Source organism: Tachypleus tridentatus, chromosome 6 (genome assembly GCF_004210375.1).
Source record: "Tachypleus tridentatus isolate NWPU-2018 chromosome 6, ASM421037v1, whole genome shotgun sequence".
Lineage (NCBI taxonomy): Eukaryota > Metazoa > Arthropoda > Merostomata > Xiphosura > Limulidae > Tachypleus > Tachypleus tridentatus.
The window spans coordinates 155,076,208-155,095,180 of NC_134830.1; the positions used below are offsets into that span (position 1 = coordinate 155,076,208).

General features: G+C 31.3%; 1 protein-coding gene across 4 annotated transcripts in view; it reads right to left on the bottom strand.

Annotated features, from left to right (window-relative positions):
- The window catches only part of LOC143254181 (uncharacterized), a 124,658-nt gene that overhangs the window by 89,804 nt on the left and 15,881 nt on the right, over nt 1-18,973 (bottom strand). The window contains exons 1-3 of one of the 4 annotated variants that reach the window (XM_076508977.1): nt 14,768-14,922; nt 13,671-14,078; nt 12,669-12,914 (exon numbers count right to left, since the gene is read on the bottom strand). The exons of 1 other annotated variant lie outside the window; for it this stretch is intronic. In XM_076508977.1, the coding sequence (XP_076365092.1) occupies nt 13,695-14,078; nt 14,768-14,779 (396 nt within the window). In that variant the 5' untranslated portion in view covers nt 14,780-14,922 and the 3' untranslated portion in view covers nt 12,669-12,914; nt 13,671-13,694. Of the gene's footprint in view, nt 1-12,668; nt 12,915-13,670; nt 14,079-14,767; nt 14,923-18,973 lie in introns of those variants that run through there. 2 more of the 4 variants (XM_076508973.1, XM_076508978.1) reach the window with 2 other exon arrangements.

Genomic DNA, 18,973 nt, shown 5'->3' on the forward strand with positions numbered 1-18,973 from the left:
TTTTACGAAAAGAACTAATATCGTTCGAGAAATCTTCTGACGTTAGTAGTCGCGTTAGTTTCGATGACAATGGTTTAGAAAATATGACGTCATTTCATATGACAAATCAGGGAGCAGCTATCTTATATTTAGTAAGGAAATTACGGGAAGGATTGATTAAGAACTATAAGAATAACTAACAACAATTATCATTTACAGTTGGAAATAGTGGGACTAAATTTAGTACAAGAATTGTTTGTAACTGTAGACAGAATGTTGAGTTCGTACTTTATACGTACAAGTAAATTAGAAAAAGTGTTAGATGAAATTGAAAGGAAATTACCTTTGGACTTACAATCTGTGAAACCTACAAATAGTAAAGAGATTTATATACATCATATTTGGACTGTTGTTAAAACAAAATATTTTTGTACCAACAGATGGCAGTATAATATATAAATATTTGTTGTTTTCTTTAGTTTACATAATTTATAAAAAAAAACTGTTAGAAATATTCTTCGAGAAATGTTACGTCTTTATTGACCCTCAAATTTTTACCATTGTCATTACAAATCTCCATGTCAAACATTTGTCCATGTAGTAATATTTCTTCTACAGCGTTTCTTTTTCAAATTGTCAATTTCTTTGGTTTTATCGTGAAGCATATTTGACCATAACATTAAAATACACAGAAATTCCAATAACATTAAAGAAAAACTTTCGAATGATGACAGGGTATGTTTTTCCCTGAAATACCAGAATGTGGTAGAGAGAAGGCAGTTAGTCATCACTACCCAACGCCAACTCTTGGGCTACTCTTTTACAATGAATAGTGGGATTGACCGTCACATTATAACGCCCCCACGGCTGAAAGGTAGAGCATGTTTGGTGCGACAGGGATTCGAACCCGCGACCCTTAGGTTACGAGTCGAGCACCTTAACCCACCTGGACATGATGGGTCCTTTCTGGATGGTATCTGATTCTGCGTGCACTTTGATACTTTTTTCTTTTCAGTATTATTTGTTAGTCGTTATGTCAGCGACGGGTCGTGTAAATGACCCAAATATATTATAATACATTTGTAGTAAATTTGTTGTAAGCAAACAATGACAAAAAATTACAAGATTTCTCAAAAACATGCAAGGTTGCAATACACGGAATAAAAAGGAAATTTCTTATTTAAACTTCATTTTGTTATAAGACCTGATGTAGCTGTATTTACTTCAAGAGACTGTTGATACAGTAATATCTGATTCTGAATTTGATGTCATTACAAATCATAATAAAGTGTGTTTTCAACCTGAAACATCTGGTAAACCATATGTTTTCACACAAATGAAATTATTGATTTGGTGATAGATTTGAACCTTTTAAAAGAGTCTCCAGTGACTACCGGTTATAGGTTTTAGGTTAAGAGCTTACTTCCTCTAGGAACATCACATTACTGGTACAGATATAATGAAAAAGATTTTATACTTTTTTCGCATGGTGGTTCTCTGGTGTATTGCACTTATATTGCACAATTAATACCACTAGGAGCTGCAATAAATAAACAGAGTGAATGGTGATTGTTCACTGATTCCTCGAAAAGAAGTCTGAAAGGTGTTCTACACAATAGTAACATATATGTATCTGTTCCTATTGCTCATTTTGTTCATACGAAAATCTCCAACTTCTTCTTAATAAGGTCAATTACAAAGAACATCATTTGCTACTTTATGGATATTTAAAAGTTTCTTTTGTATGCTGTAAGGTTGACAATCGAAATATGCAGAATTTCATATATTTTGAAATAGTCAAACAACAAAGCATGAAACGTAGCTCAACCTAACCAGCTCTCATGCTTTATCTGTGAATGGGGCAGCAACGTACGTATTAAGATCGGATAAAGAAACAATGACCACACAATTTAAGCCTAACACTAGGTTGATAAATAAAAGATAGACCACAACACGTAGTTTTAGGAATAAAAGTCGAGTATTTCACATAAAGATATCAAGATGAATGATGATTCATATTCGTTTCTCATCAATTTTCTTCTCTTTTCTTCAGTTTCTTTACGTTGCTCTTGAAAAAAACATAATAATAAAAAGTGTTCATCGTGATAAACGAAATAGAAATTGGACCTAAGTAAGAGTTTGTTTTCATCCTGTTTTTAAACAATTTCCACGTCATAGAAAAAATAAAAAATTGATCTCGAAGTCTAAGTATCTGAATCATGGAAAATCTTTACTTAAAAACGGGTGGGGTGGGTTGAGAAAAAAATTGATGTAGGAGAGGAAACAACGTTTCGACCTTCTTCGGTCATCGTCAGGTTCACAAAAAATACAGGTATAAAGGTGTTCCTTTGTATTGGTTTATTTTAGGTCTGAAATGTTGCATAAGTAAAAATTCTTTAATTTTGCGTGTGTTTATGTTTGTTTATTATTTAGTATTTAGGTGTTTTCTACGGTTATATTGTGTTTATTTGATTTTCGGTGTTCGAAAACGTGATAAGGTGACTTTTTGTGTTTTTTAAATCTGGTTTTCATTTTTCTACTTGTTTCTACAATATAGAAGTCGTGGAGTTGTCATATCGTATTTTATATATAATATTTGTGTGGTGTTTGTCAAAAAATATGTATTCAAACATCTAAGCACGCTTTCTACATTTCTGCACTCAGTAAAACAACCCCCCTTAAACATGTGGTCAGCTATCGGTCAATTACCTCTTTCTTTCTTTGTGAATCTGACGATGACCGAAGAAGGTCGAAATGTTGTTCGCTCTTCTACATAAAAATTTGTTTGAACCCAAAGCAGCCGTTTTAAGAAATATATTTTTCTCTACAAGTGAATTTTCTCGTCATCACTGATGATGGAAAATCTGTTTTGAAAACCAGGATAACTTATATCATATTTAAAGGTCATACATGTCAGGCTTATGTAATATTGCAAAAACTCTTTGGAACATTATTCAAAACTCCATGTGCAGTGATATTATTGGGCCACACTCTCACATGATATCAACAGATCAGTTTTATTAATTAATTAGCCACACCTTAAAGTTAGTTTATGGATTATAAAGTAGGGTAGGCTGCAGTCAAAGCACGATTTCATCAAAACGTTTTTTTTATTATACACTAAGACATCTGCCCACCTATTTTCATTTTAACAAATCAAATCGTTGGCCGTAAGATGAATGAAAAGTCATTATCAATGCTTTACTGCCATCCACAGTCAGATATCATTATCGGATGGGATTTTATCATCATCTTAAATTAAAATCTCATTTCTCGACAGGTACATAGCGAAAAAAATTTCTTTATCTTCTTTTATAGTGCGTGACTTTCAATAGCTGGCGCTATATTCGTGGAGGACAACTTTCCTTTTCGAAATGAAATTATGGTTTAAAAAAATTTTAAAACACATAACTTAATTTTACAGATTTTTCCGTTTTTGGAAATTCCATTTCCAACATATAATATTTTCTAACCAATGGGGATCAGAATTTGATAATTAATAAAGTGATTAATATAACTAATTGAGAATAAGATTTATACTTATTACAAGCCGTAATATTGAAAATATCACACAAGATCTTTGTTATTTCAAACCAAGATATAAGGCTAATAATACTTAGAAAAAGTGAATAAATTTAAAATTTAATTATCATTATAACACATTTATACTTCACATGAGACATTTGTGTTAGACTTGTTACATTGTTTACCTTATATTTTTTATTTAGTTCTTTAGAAATTTTCAGTAAGCAGAATAATTTATAATAATAGTATTAACACTACACAATACATAAGTGATATCTATTGCTGACTACGTGTTTCTTTTAAGACCGGTTCAGAAAAATATACAAATTTAGTGTAACATAATTCCCAGTAAAACAGCACTGTGACAAATGTTCTCAGCATATAATACCACAAATTTTTATAAATGATTTCAAACATATTACGTTTCTTGTAAAAACTGTTCATCATAAACTAGACACTGACTTGACATGCATCCAAAATTTGTTCAGTTTAGAAGCTGAAATCCATTTCACCGTGGCATCATCAAATGAATCTAAATATAATAAAACTACACGTGGTTTTTCTTTAATAAACGAATTGAATTAATTTTGTTAATCAAGTTTTTTTTTTCAAAATAAGGAAACGAAGCAAGTTTGTAAAAACTGAACTTCTTAAGAGAGAAACTAAGACTTTCCTAAATAAAATGATGGTCAGATAATTTTTGAGAATTTCAAAATGACCAGATGATAAATAGATCAATTCATACATTGTTGATATTAATATACCTACTTACCAACATCAAGAGATGTAACAATAATAAACCATACTTGTTTGATGTAACTTGTTACAAAAGTTTACGTCATAGATACGAAAACATGTGTTTTCCTTATAGCAAAGCCACATCGGGCTATCTGCTTAGCCAACTGACGGGAATCGAACTGCTGATTTTAGCGTTGTAATCCGGAGACATACCGCTGAACAAGCGAGGACAGGAACGAAGACAAATTCAGCTTACAAATTTATCTTTTTGAAACTTCACTGTATTATATATGAGATGCTAGAGTATGGAACGTGAAATATAATTATAAAATTCAGTTTCATTGATGTTTTTGTTGTTTTGATACAAAGCTACATCCTGGACTATCTCAACCATAACCAAAGCGGAGAATCAAATCACACTGTTTACTACTAGAAGTCATGGAAAACATGACCGTAAACTTTCAATTTAGTAATATACAGATATTAACTTACTTATTATTAGTTGTTATAATTTTCTAGGGGTGTGTAGAGAATCTCTTATGTTACGTTATGCATTGTATTGTTCACAATATTTATCAGAACACATTTAGCTATACGTCAATGAAACATATAAACTGTTTGTACTCAATCAATGCAATAAACATATATTTTCTAGCTGTGGCTTAGCGGCTCATAAAACTGCTCCGACTTTTCAAATACGAAACGTTTTCCACGCAACTCCGTCATCTCTTGACTAATTTGAGTTTCAATTATAGTATCCAATTCAAGAAGTCAAACACCTCAAATGTTCTCACTTCAAATTGAGGGTAGGTTAGCAAAGGTCGCGATGGGTAATCAAATGGAATCAGCAGTTAGCATGTTCCACACATGGTATTACTAGCACACAAAACTATAGTAAATAAAAATGAGAGGAAAGGTCTCATATATTAATTAACTTTAACCCTTTCTAAAATAATTTCAAGTGCCGCAACTATTGAAGATTCCCCCTTGCTTTAATTCATCCTGATCATACATACTTGTATAGTTTATACTATTTACAAAATCATATTTGTATAGTATATATTATCTACAGAAACACATTTGTATAGTTTGCACTAATTAAAGAAACACTTTTGTATAGTTTATATTATTTACAGAAACACCCTTGTATAGTTTATATTATTTACAGAAACATATCTGTATAGTTTATACTATGCTACAGCTCATGGGACTAGTGATTAAATTTACTTTTTTTTTATCTCAATATATTTATAATATAACATTAACGCTCAAGTTTTCCTGAGTCAGGACTGGAAATGTATTCTAAAGAAACTACCCTAGTAAGCATATGATTTTATATCGAACCGTGTTACTGGTACAGGAGAAACACATGGACAAACAAATTCATGAAAGATTTCTTTTAAATATAATTTACATTTCATTTTCTATTATAAAAAATCAAACTTGTTACAATTCAAATTGTTTTTTTTTTAATTCCCAATTCAGTTTATAGTAATTTCAATTAGAATTTGTTCTCGTACTACATAATTTTCTGGTTCTTAATTGAATGAAGGTAAGATTTCAGGACATCATTTTTACCGACGAGAATCCGGATCCTAAGAAAGTATAAAATTATAAAAACTTATCAAATTTCATATCAATTGAATTAAATCACATAAAGTGTCATGATGGTGTAAGTAAGTTATTATTTAATTAATTTTAACTATTATTAAGAGATTGTGGTATTTCATCTTTTAAGAAAATTATAAACTATTTCATTCGTGTATTTTATTAATTTTGAAGGGGCTTGGCATGGCCTAGCGCGTAAGGCGTGCGACTTGTAATCCGAGGGTCGCGGGTTCGCATCCGCGTCGCGCCAAACATGCTCGCCCTCCCAGCCGTGAGGGCGTTATAATGTTACGGTCAATCCCACTATTCGTTGGTAAAAGAGTAGCCCAATAGTTGGCAGTGGGTGGTGATGACTAGCTGCCTTTCCTCTAGTCTGGCACTGCTAAATTAGGGACGGCTAGTACAGATAGCCCTCGAGTAGATTGGTGCGAAATTCCAAAATTAAACAATTAATTTTGTAATTGGTTTCAACAAACCCTGTACATATATATATATAAAACCTTTCTACTTAAAAAAAAAATAATTTTCATTAAAAGTACAAAAATGTCTCCTATATAAATCTCTACATAGTTATCAATGACTTTAATCGCTAGTATATGGTGAAGCTTCTATGCTATAAACAAAGTTAAGATATCCCTCTGTGTAGCTTTGTATTAAGAAAATAACGTGACCTAAGGTCATTATGTTTTTCATTTCAAACTTAACACGTTCATTAATGTGTATATATTTTAAGCTCACACACATTATACATTACCTAGAAAACCAATTACTTGTATTAACAATGAGAAAACGGCGAAATCTTTAAATATTCAACGATTTTAAAAACAGTAAAGTGAACAAAGCAGTTTGTTGCAAAAAATTAACACATCAGTGACGATATGGTGTGATAGTTGTTGAAAGACAAGACTATACATTCTTAATTCATGTGAGATAATATTAACATTAATAAATAAAATACGGGCCACGCGTGTTAAGACGTGCGACTCGTAATTTGAGGGTCCCCGTCCCCGTCGCGCCAAACATGCTTACCCTTTCAGCCGTGGGGGCGTTATAATGTGACGGTCAATTCCACTATTCGTTGGTAAAAGAATAGCCCAAGAGTTGGCGGTGGGTGGTGATGACTACCGGTGGTGGTGGTCTTATACTGCTAAATTAGAGACGGCTAGCACAGATAGCCCTCGAGTCGCTTTGTGAGAAATTCAAAAACAAACAAAAACAATCTTCTGTTTAAGCTAGCAAAAGTAATCAATATTTAACTTCTACCGTAATAAAATTAATAAGAATAATTTCTTTGACCCCAGAATAATCTCCCAGTGACAAAAAATATCCCTCAGTATAATCTTTAGAACAGGTAACAAGAATAAAACAGACATATATATCCAAACACTTAAAATAATCTATGTTTAATTTTCATATAACATTTAAATATTACATTATTTTGCCTCAGTGTGACCAGAATTCTTGACCTTTGACACCAAAGTTTCATCCCTGATGACCCCATATTGACTTTTTTTAAAGTAACTCACGAATTAGTATTACAAATGTTTTATGTTAAAACATATTCTGAACACTTAAAACATCAGGGTTATGTGGTAAACAATGTATAAATTATGGCATTTTTTTCTTGTTTTTCACATTTTTATTAGTACATTCAGTTTGTTTCCTATAAATAAAACTATTAAAATACTGAAACGGAATTTTAAACTAGTTCAAATTCTCTTGGGTTTGTTCGATTTTGATAAACATGATTTTAACGATTACGATCACCAGACGACGATTTTAAGTAATTTTAATCTTCGTTGTTTCTCTCGTTACGTAGCAATTCACTTGATGCTTATGTTTAAGTGTTGCTAGAAACCAAGAATAAAAATTACTTATGTTTCAGATAATTAGATGTTGTGGTGTTCAGCCATGGTGGCGTTATAATTGACGGTTAATCCCGCTATTCGTTGGTGAAAGAGTAGCCAAGATTTGGCGGTGGGTGGTGATAACTAGCTGCCTTCCCTCCAGTCTTACACTGGGAAATAAGGAACGGCTTGCACAGATAGCGCGCGAGTAGCTTTGTGCGAAATTAAAAAAAAAACACCAAACAATAAAATATTCTATGAGTCAGGAATTTTAAAAATACGTTATTACGTGACATGAAATATCATCGTGTAACATATTTTGTATAAGAATGTCTTAATGTGACTGATCTACGAAAATGTGAAAACACTGCAGTCTTTCCGCTGCTAAGAATCAAATCCCAAATTATATTGTTGTAAATTTCTAACTTACACTTTACTTCCCTAGATACATATATTAAGTTATATTCCAGCCTCATTTGCAACCATAATCCTTTAGGAAGGTTTAATTCTAAATGTCAGGCATTAAATATATGAAATTGGTCACAAAGCTACTCAGAGGGCTGTCTCTGCCTGTCCACAACTATTATCAAAACACTATTTCCAGTGATGTGAGTCCACAGACATCCCGCTGTGCCACTTGGGGATAAATGTTGGTCAATCAACAAGTTTCTATAAAAAATTATAAACTGTTTAATCATTTTATCTCCTCTCAATTTTGTATTCCTGAATTAGTTTGTTTCTTCTTTTTAATTTCACATAGGGTTAAATTATGGCTATCTGCGCTTTACGTTTCTAATTTATCAGTGAAAAACAGCTTCTGGTCTAGTATATTACCAACGAATAGTAGTACTGACCGTTACCATTATAACTACACTACACCTAGAGGGTATGTTTCGTGTGACGGATATTTGAAGCCACAACCTTTACGCTACGAATCAATCGACACGACCAGAAAGTTAAATTTTTTAACATTCTTTCGAGAAAAGTGAAACTTCACAAAATTTTTGTATTTAAAGTTTAAAATGCTCAATAATTTATAGTCACATAAATTACCTGTTACCAATTATCCTCTGCCATTACGATTTCCTGCACCCACATTTTGACCATCAACCTTTCTTAGTTCCTTATCCAATACTCTTTCGTTTCCCAACCTAGTGTCGTAACTTCCACCACCTCTCACGCCAATGTTAGAGTCTGAACCTCCAGTTGTGTCTCTTCCTAACCCTTTCTTATTCTTTCCTGTATTTCCATTACTTTATGAAAACCTGGATCACCGTTACACCCATGTCTGTCATTACTGCTCATATCCCCCATTTTGTTTCCGTAATAACCGCAACCATCTTGGATGTTCCGGTTTCTATCGTTATTTCCGTTTTTAGCATAACATCCTATAGTGCAGACAGGAGTAACCAAAAGCAATACGAAAACCTGTAATAAAAATATGTATCAAAATTTAACTTTCTCACGAATTTTAAATTTTATTGAGAGTTATTTTTAAATACATTAGTTTAAATTAAAATTAAGCAAAATTATTCATTACCCTATAAAATGAGAACATTTGTCACTATGATGTTTCACTGGGAATTCTGTTATACTAAATTTGAATACCCTTTTAAGAATTACGTTATCAATTTACATTTCACTAACACTATTCTATAATGAGATCAGGACTCTTATCATAGGAAATTAATTTTAATTTAATTTTCTTACATTATTCTACGTTTAGGATTGCTACTTCTCATACTGAAATGATACCATACAACATATACAACTCTTTGTTTTCGGTGAGTTATTTTGCAGTTTGGTCAATAATGAACTGATAATATAAACTGTAAAACACTGACCACTGTTTTCATGTTCATTAGACAAGAATAAGGTAAAAGATGTTGATATCGGTTGTTAGTTAGTTGATTATATCAAGGTACGTATTTCTAGAGTGGTGTGATATGACACAATCATACTTAAGGCCATACCTGTGATGAACAAAACATCTATGACGCAAATTCATATTTATTGGCTTTTAATTATTAACAAAAAAACGTAACTTATATTTGGCTTTTACCCAGATGGACTATCAAACGAAGATAAATCAAACCTATAACATTTTAGAAAATATTTGTTAATTTTCTTTTTGAGGCTGATGTACTTTCAAAGACCGACATCAAGCCAAATAATCATTATTGTGTTATATCGTCAGTTCGTGCAAAGGAAAATTACATTTTAATAAATTTATAATTACATTAATAAGATGTTTCAAGTAGTTTTGGTTATATTATGTGTTGAAAAATGTTAAGGTTCGGTAAACATCAGTGAACCACCGGTTAGCAACTTTTTATCTGAAACAACGTCTCAGAAATTGGAAATCTATAGATAAGTTACATTTCTCCCTCGCTTGTTTCTTCTGAATAACTTTTTAAAATTCTCCATTCACAAAACTTTATGTAATTTTCCCACCATAGAAATGTTCCTCACAAATCAGTACGTACAAATGTTTCATATCAAAACGTAATTTGAACACTTAAGACATTAGGGTTTTGTGGTAAACAATGTGAAACTAAGGCATATTTTTGGTATTGTTTTTCACTTTTTTATTAGTGGTTTCAGTTTGTTTCTCAGACACAAAAATATTAAAATACTCAAATGGAATTATAAACTAGTGGTAATTCTTTTGGATTTTGTTTGATCTTGATAAACGTGGTTTTAGCGATTTCGTTTACCAGACAACGATTTAAGTAATTTTAAGCTTTGTTGTTTATATCATTATGTAGCAATTCAATTGATATGTATGTTTAAGTGTTGTTAGAAACCAGGATAAAAAAGGGAACACTTGCTGATAAAAACCACTTAACTATGAGATGATTGGATGTTGTTTATCTCGTGTTTTGACGTCAATTGTAACGTCAGTTGTAAAAGAAGTACTTTTTTTCATTCGTTCCAAAACACATACTCTTCAAGATGCATATCATATTCAAAAGAATCTTGTATAAATGAGTCTGAAACATTGCCTAAAGGCCATTCCGAGGCTAATACGATCCAATTTCTGTTTGAATTCATGAGAAAAACAATTTCAAATACATTTAAAACATTCCTTATTGATATAACTTGAGACACGAAGTTTTCATCACCTCGTTTGCATTTAAGTGTCGAAGGGCTGAGTGGAAGACTTAGTGTGATAACTGATATCTAACTAAACAACTTGTCTTGTTTAGAATTCTTTCAGAATTCTTACAGTTCGTTGTAAAAGTTGAGTTTGAAATTTTTGTGACATATATTCTTATGATAATTCAAAAACGACTTCTTATCAAAAGGAAAACATACGAAGTATAGCATATTAGGCCTTTTCTCAGAGGAACTACCCATCTCACTCCCTAATCCCCAGTTATATTTTATGTAATGTTCCAGAATGCTGAACGTTTTGATACCAGTGGAAGACATATCTCAAGTATACCATTCTGGCGTGGAATTGAATCCCCGATTTTAGCGTGGTTAGTTCGTAGACGTACCGCTGTACTAGCGGGGAACAACGTGTAGTGAGAACTATCGACTTCGTGCAACAACTTTTCTGCTGTGGCAAGTTTTAATTTTTGTGTCTTTCGTCAGTAAATATGAAGAACCGCTCGCTCTTCGTATGATTTCCATACAACCTAGTTAATAAAGTTAATTGTTTAGATTTTTTTTTTTGAATAACCCAAATTATTACAATCGTCTTGTCTTAGAAACATGGACCTTCTTATAGTCTTGTCTCAAGATCCAGGTGCGCCTAAATTTATTTTTTCGTACATACGAAGAATCACGAAAAACTTTGTTTTAGGAACTTGAACGATTACATAAAACATATAATAAAGTGATTTTGTTTCCCCGGGATGGGACATAATACATGTTTACCCAATAGATAAATTCCTTATATTCACACATCGTTGTTTACCAACTTATTATTGTTCAACTACAAATTGAAACTATAACAAGTTTAGTTGTATGAATAGTTATCACACAATTTAAATGTGTTTTGTTTCCCATAACTCCTCTGCTTTATGAACATGGTCATTATAAAATTTACTTATTTTGTTTCAGAAAGTTTATTCTAAAGAAGTATTTAATCCACATATTTTTAAATGAATTACATTACGAGAAGTTTGAAAAAAACAAGATCTTTCGTTTCTTAGTATTTCACGAAAAAAAATTCTTGTGTATATTTTCCCATCACCCGTGTATGTTTCCCAGTGTTTGAACTTGTATTAGATTGATTTAACACAAATATGGATGGGAAGAAAACTATAAAATATGATGAACTTCGTTGAATAGACGACAACTGCTTTTTGTGGAAACACAAGTGTAGAGGACGTCGTTTCAAAAGTCTTCCGCCTTTCGTCTTCAAGTCCACATGAAGAAATATTTTTGCTACACGGTCAAATGTTTGATCCTGAGATTTATTAATTGTAGTGAGGAATGTGAAATTTGGTTGTCACTGTAAAGTCAATATCGATGTAACATTTCTTGAAGAATGTTTTAAAAGCTTTTGATAAATTTTCAGAACAAGTTATTCTAAAATATAAAAACATTTATTTATAAATGATGCTGCCATCTGTTGGTACAAAAATATTTAAGATGTGTTTCACACTTCTACTTAAAAGTGTATAACATTTTCTCCCACATATCTGTTAGTTCCAATAAAAGATGTCAAAAAATATTACATTTCTGGTAAACACTGTTCTTCATAAACATAACATTATCTTTACATGTATCAAACTTTATTCAGTTTATAAGTTGAAACTAACAATGCTGTGGAATCAATAAACGAGTCTAAATATTATAAAACTACACGAGAATGTTTTTTTTTTAATAAACCCATTGATTAATTTCGTTATTCAAATAATCTTGTCAAAATATACTAATAATAAACTAGCCCAATTAAGCATTTGATTCTGTATCGAAACGTGTTCCTGGTAAAGAAGAAACACACAGACAAACAGATTAACAAAAGTTTTCTCTTAACTATAAATTACACTTTATTTCTTACTTGATTTACTTTATTGTTCTTTATTTTCTGTTCCGTAAAAATCAAACTAAATTTCAATGCAACATTTATTTATATCAAAAATCAGTTTACAGTAATTTCAATAAATTTGTCTTTCATTATATAACCTACGGGTTGTTGATTGAACAGTGGAAAGATTTCACAACATCATTTCTATCGGCGATAATCCAGATTCTAAGAAGCTGTAAAGAGAAAAACATACATCAAGTTTAATATAAGTTAAATTAAAAGGACAAAACTGTCCATGTTGTTGTAAGTTATTTTATTATAACATATAAATATATATATATATACCAGTGGGATCTTGTGTAACAAATAATATATCACAGACGCTATTTATGAATCTCCTCCTACTTCCTATTACAGCTCACATACACCACTGTGTAGTTTGTATTAAATAAACTACGTGTACTGGTGGTCTAATATTTCTCATTGCATACCAATACGTTTTTCTAATGTGTATAAAATTTAAGCTTTCAGACATTACACATTACTTAGAAAACTTATTACTTATATTAACTCTGAGAAATTGAAAACTTTAAATATTCATCAATTTTAAAACAGTAAAGTTAACAATGCTGCTTCTTACAAAAGTTAACAAAGCAGTGACGATGTGGTGTGTTTATTATTAAAAGACCAGAGAATGCATTCTTATATCATGTGAGATAATGTTCACATTGATAAAAAAGACATGAACTAAGTCACGAATTATGAAAATTTTGGACTACTCTTTTGCTAATGAGAGGACAAGTATGTTTCATACGATAAGGATTTCAATCAGCAATCCTGAGATACATGAGCCGAGAGGTATGGCCAAGTGGTTAAATTGATTAACATTATTATTAGAAAAGTGAAACTTTGAAATACTTCCGCATTTAAATGTTGATATTATTACTTATTTATACTAACATGGACATAGAAATTAAGTGAGTTGTTACCAATTAACATCCGCCAATACGGTTTTATGTGTCCAAATGTAAACTGTCATTCATTCTTGGCTCACTATACAATATATCTCTTATTCCTCCGAATTTTCCTTGTCTTGTTGTTCTTGTTCCTCTTCTTAACCTATCTCTTAAGTTAGGGTCACTGAAAAAAACCAAGCCTACGTCTGGGTCTCTTCTAAACATATTCTTCTTGTATTTTCCATTTTCGTTACGTTTTCCGAAATCTGGTTTCTTATGAAAACCACTTTTATTCCGACATCTGTTAAGAGCTCTGCTATTTTCCCCTAAATATTCGTATCCACTATTACCATTGTGGATGTTCCGGGTTATTTTGTTACTTCCGTTTTCAGCGTAATTTCCTACAGTGTAGACCGTAATCACCAAAAGTAGAATGAAATTCTGTAAAAAAATAAATATTTTTTTTATGAAACTATGACCATTATAAAAACAAACTACTTGCTTCTTCTGTGAGGAAATTCTGTAGAACCATAGTTTTTTCACTTAAGAGAAACAGTTACATAAACTAGTACGATGTAAATTAGCTTATCCTATAACTTTTACCCATAAAGTTTTAATATTTTATTGTGAAATGTTCAAACATAGAACAGACTATGTATAAAATAAATGGCATTATTCATGTTTAGTCCAAATCGTTTAGCCTAATTTATATTAATATCGGTAATAGAAATGACTTATTAATTTAGTGAATGTAGTCAACATAAAGATTATTTTACTGGTGTTGTGACAGATTCCGCGCGAAGAGCTTGATCGTAAATTCAACATAATTTTCTTGTTTATTGTTTTATATGATGAGATTGTTTGTCACGGTATTGTTTTACTGGGAATTCTGTTATACTGAAATAGAATATCTTTCTAAGAATTATGTTATCAATTTATATTTCACTAACAATGTAATGAGATCAGGTCTCTAATGAACAGAAATTAATTTTGGTCTATTTATCTCATATTATTTTGCCACTTCTTATACTGGAATAATACCATGCACCAAATACAACTATTTGTCTCCGGTGAGCTGTGCTAGAGTTTAACCGATAAGTAACTTACAGAATAAGCTGTAAAACACTCACCACTAGCCTCATCTTTATTCCAGTGCAATAAGCAAAAAGACCTTGATATCGGCTCTAAGTAAGTTCGTTATGTTAATAGTGTTCTTCAAATTTACGAACTTTTATAGCGTATTGTAAATACGCAATCATAGTGAAGGCCACAGCTCTGAGTTACGAAACTGTTATAACCCAGATTACTATTTCCTGATTTCAAATTATACAAAGGTCATACTTTATAATTGGCTTCTTCTCCCTATGTATTGGCAAGCGAATTTAAATCACAAACTTTATAGAAATGTTTTCAGTTTTCTTTCTGACACTGATGTACTTTCAAAGTACGGTATCATGTTGAATAAGCCTTATGGGGTTTATATTACTTTTTCCAAAAGTAAAATACAGAGTTATTTGTTTCCCTTCGTTTCAATCTGAATTATTAAAAACTTTTATTTGTTTCTTTTAATGTTATACATTATTATTATTTATTTGTTTGTCACACTCCAAACGAGTTTAGGTTAGGTACAATTACGTTATGTTATGTGAAACTTTTTAAATAAGTTTATTTAACGTTAGTTAGGTGAAAATTTAACATTTTACTTAAATTATACGTTATACGGAGCGTCCAATAATTATTTCTTAATGATTTAGTGTTCTATTTTCATAATACAGACAACTGAACGTATGGGGACCTCAACAGACCGATGTAGCTTTGCAATAACAAAAACACACAAACACAACTGAATATAAATAAACTTTCCAAACGCTAATTATTTATTGTCAGATACTTATTTAATAACAATTGTTTCACAGTTGGTATAGTATGTGTGATTAGCAAATCATGTTCTCATTAAATATGTTTCATTAGTGTTTCAATAAAAAGCTGTAAACAGATCTAAAATCGATGTGAATATTTACTTTACTTTACCAGCTTGTTTCCGAGTAATTGGTACGTGCTTCGTATGGAATGTTCTATTCTTTTTTTAAGGATAGTTACACTATCTTTATTAATTATAATACCTGTAATATAGGTTATATCGAATGAATCGATATATTTCTTATTAAATTTGGATCCTTTCTGGGTCATTACATCAGAAGCTAGTGAATATAGAAATACTGTTTGATCTTTAACAGTTTTGATGAATCTTATTAAATTGTACAATAATATGGTACACTGTTTTCCTTTATCGCAGGTAATCTGTAGCCATGCAGGAAATATCGAAGTGTTAACGTAAAGTAAAGCCAAATACACTGTTCTACAACATTCTTTCAGTTCATTATTGAAAAGGAAACGACGAAAATATGTCAATAGAAATATTGTATGTTGGGACTGGAATGGACAAAAATGGAGAAATCTATAAACTTAAGTTTTATTTTTTAATTGTTTTGAAACCATGATTTCTTTGATAAATAAATATGACCTATCAAATATTGTCTGAAATAAAGTGATATCTGGTGTGACTCAAACAGTTTAAAAAAAACTTTTTTTTTTCTATGTGCTTGTCAACAAATGAGATTTTGATTCAAGATTATGATAAAATCCCATCTAATAAAGATTTCTGACTGTAGATGATGGTGAAGCACCAACAGTGAATTTAATTAGTCTTACCGCCACTATTTTAATTTCTTAAAATAAAAATAATGGCAAGATACCATGGTATCTTATAAAATAACTGTATTATCAAAAAATAATCGACTGTCACCAATCCTGCTTAATTCCAATTAAATATTAAAATTGATCTGTTGATTTAACGTGAGTGTGTAGCCCAATAATTTGTGATTTAGATTATGAGATTAGTGAACAAAATAAAGATGAGTTAATAAATAACTTGCTGCCTGATCAAAAAGCGGAAACGATTGCTGAAGCATTTGCAAATAACATAACAGCGAGACACGGTGTAACCCAGTACTTTCTGATGAATAGAGATGGTAACTTCGTTTTTACGTTAGAAAATTACATTGATCAATTGTTAAGTGTCCAGAAAACTGAAACAACTGCTTTCCATCCAGCTGCTACGGTATTAGTAGAAATATTCAACAGAACTTTGCGAGATATAATTCTCAATATTTTGAGAAAGATAATAAAACTTGGGAAGAGCTGGTTCATTTATTACAAAAGTGCTGAAAATGAGTCTACTCTGGAGATCCGTTTTTCTATTACATGGTAGAGATGTACTGCTGCCAAAGCAAGAGATAATGACCATAAAAATATTTTATCACGCAGAAGGTTATGATAACAAGACTGAGCTTTTACAGAGACTGCAGTTAGTCTTTGAGATATTAAAAAACATTTAATACAACATGCTCAAAATAGAGAGAAACAAACAAATAAAAAGGCGAACCTAATGAAATAAAATTAATATATAAATTGTTGTTATATACCCTTATCGTTAATAGAGGAAACACCAAGAAATAAGTAGAACTGTGGAAAGACACTTTCAGAGCACTTAAACAAACAAGTTCAATCCATTTTGAGAATACAAAATGTGTAAAAAAAGAAAACAGTTGGTACATGTTAATAGATTAAAGAAACTGAAGAAAGGAAACCTATCTTTAAGAATATATGATTGATGAAAACCAAGCAACTGACAAAAATAAAATTAAAGTCCAATCTTATTATTCGAATAAATTAAATTTATCTTATAACGATGAAGAGATAAGTAAAGCCTAGACAGAAAATTAAGAGTTAGAAGACGCTAATACCACATTAGTATCGAGGACAAGTTACAGGGTCTGTGTGTCAAGAACATCTATGACGACGTAAGATGATACTGTTACCCATGATTATAACCTTAGATCACGTGGTCGTGCACCAACTCAACCAGAAGTAATCCTTACCCCTACTAAAACGAGAGTGAAATTTTGTTTCCAAGTAGTTGTACATAGACCCCACAAATGACATTAACAGAGTTAATGAAACACTTGGTGTGCTAGAAGCTTTAACGATATATTAAGCAGTAGTCGTAGGTGTAATTAGACTTAAGTTAACAATGCAGGACGTGGATAAACAATATTTAATATTTTGTATATATATATATACTTGTGTCTGAGAGGTTGTCGGACATTTCTCTTTATATGTTTTAGTTGTAGAAATATCTGTCGCTTTACTATCCTTCATTATCCTTTTGATGAGTGGAAACATGGCGGCAAAGAACGTATTTTACCAATGAGAAATAAGACGCGTATGATTTTTATTGAAGAAGAAAATCTTATATTATCATGAGATATGTGAATAATTTTCGAATTTTTACACTATGTTCGATTGATAGTTTGATCACAAGAAGAAGTAATATTGTTCGACAAATTTTTTGACGTAAGTAGTCGTGATAATTTCGATGACGGTGGTTCGGAAAATATTGCGTCATTTCATATTACAAATCAGGTAATAGCAATCTGATGTCCAGTAAGGATGATACAAGGAGGAACTAAGAAGTATGACACCTTATTTAGACGATATCTTGTTGACATTTGGAAATTTGTTAATAGAATTAAAGTATATTAAATATAGCATCACGATTTCCGATCGGATTCCATGAAAACGTGGTTAAATAGACGCAGATGTGAAAATGCTTTCAAATTTTGTTCGCATAAGTAAATACAAACGATTTACGTCAATTAAACAAGAAAATCTAACAACAAAGACAGGTATAAATATAAATGGTTAACTTAACATGTCACTGTAATGAACTGATTAAACCAGTCTCTTCAATTAGATGACCAGAAATTCTCCTAAGTCTTAGTAAACATTAGAAACTTTTGTTTTTCTGAAGTATGGTATGAAGATATGTTTCAGTTAAAATCTATTGCTAAAAGAATGTCAAAAATTACCTTATTTTATATATATATAATTTACTTAATGTGACCTGTGATTGATATGAAAGACGCTTTAAGGGGCTTAATTAAAGTTGTCAAGTTCATAAGACATGTATATAATAAATTTTGTGAGGTATTATATAGCTGTATTTGTATCAACGTATCTATGTTAGTGTAATGTGTAAGGTTTGGTTTGTTTTAAATTTCGCGCAAAGCTAGACAAGGGCTATCTGCGCTAGCCGTCTCTAATTCAGCAGTATAAGACAAGAGGGAAGGCAGTTAGTCATCATCATTCACTTCCAACTCTTGGGCTACTCTTATACCAACGCATAGTGGGATTAGCCATCACGTTATAACGACCCCAGGGTCGAAAGAGAGAGTATGTTTGGTGTGACGGGATTCAAACCCTAGGCTCTCAGA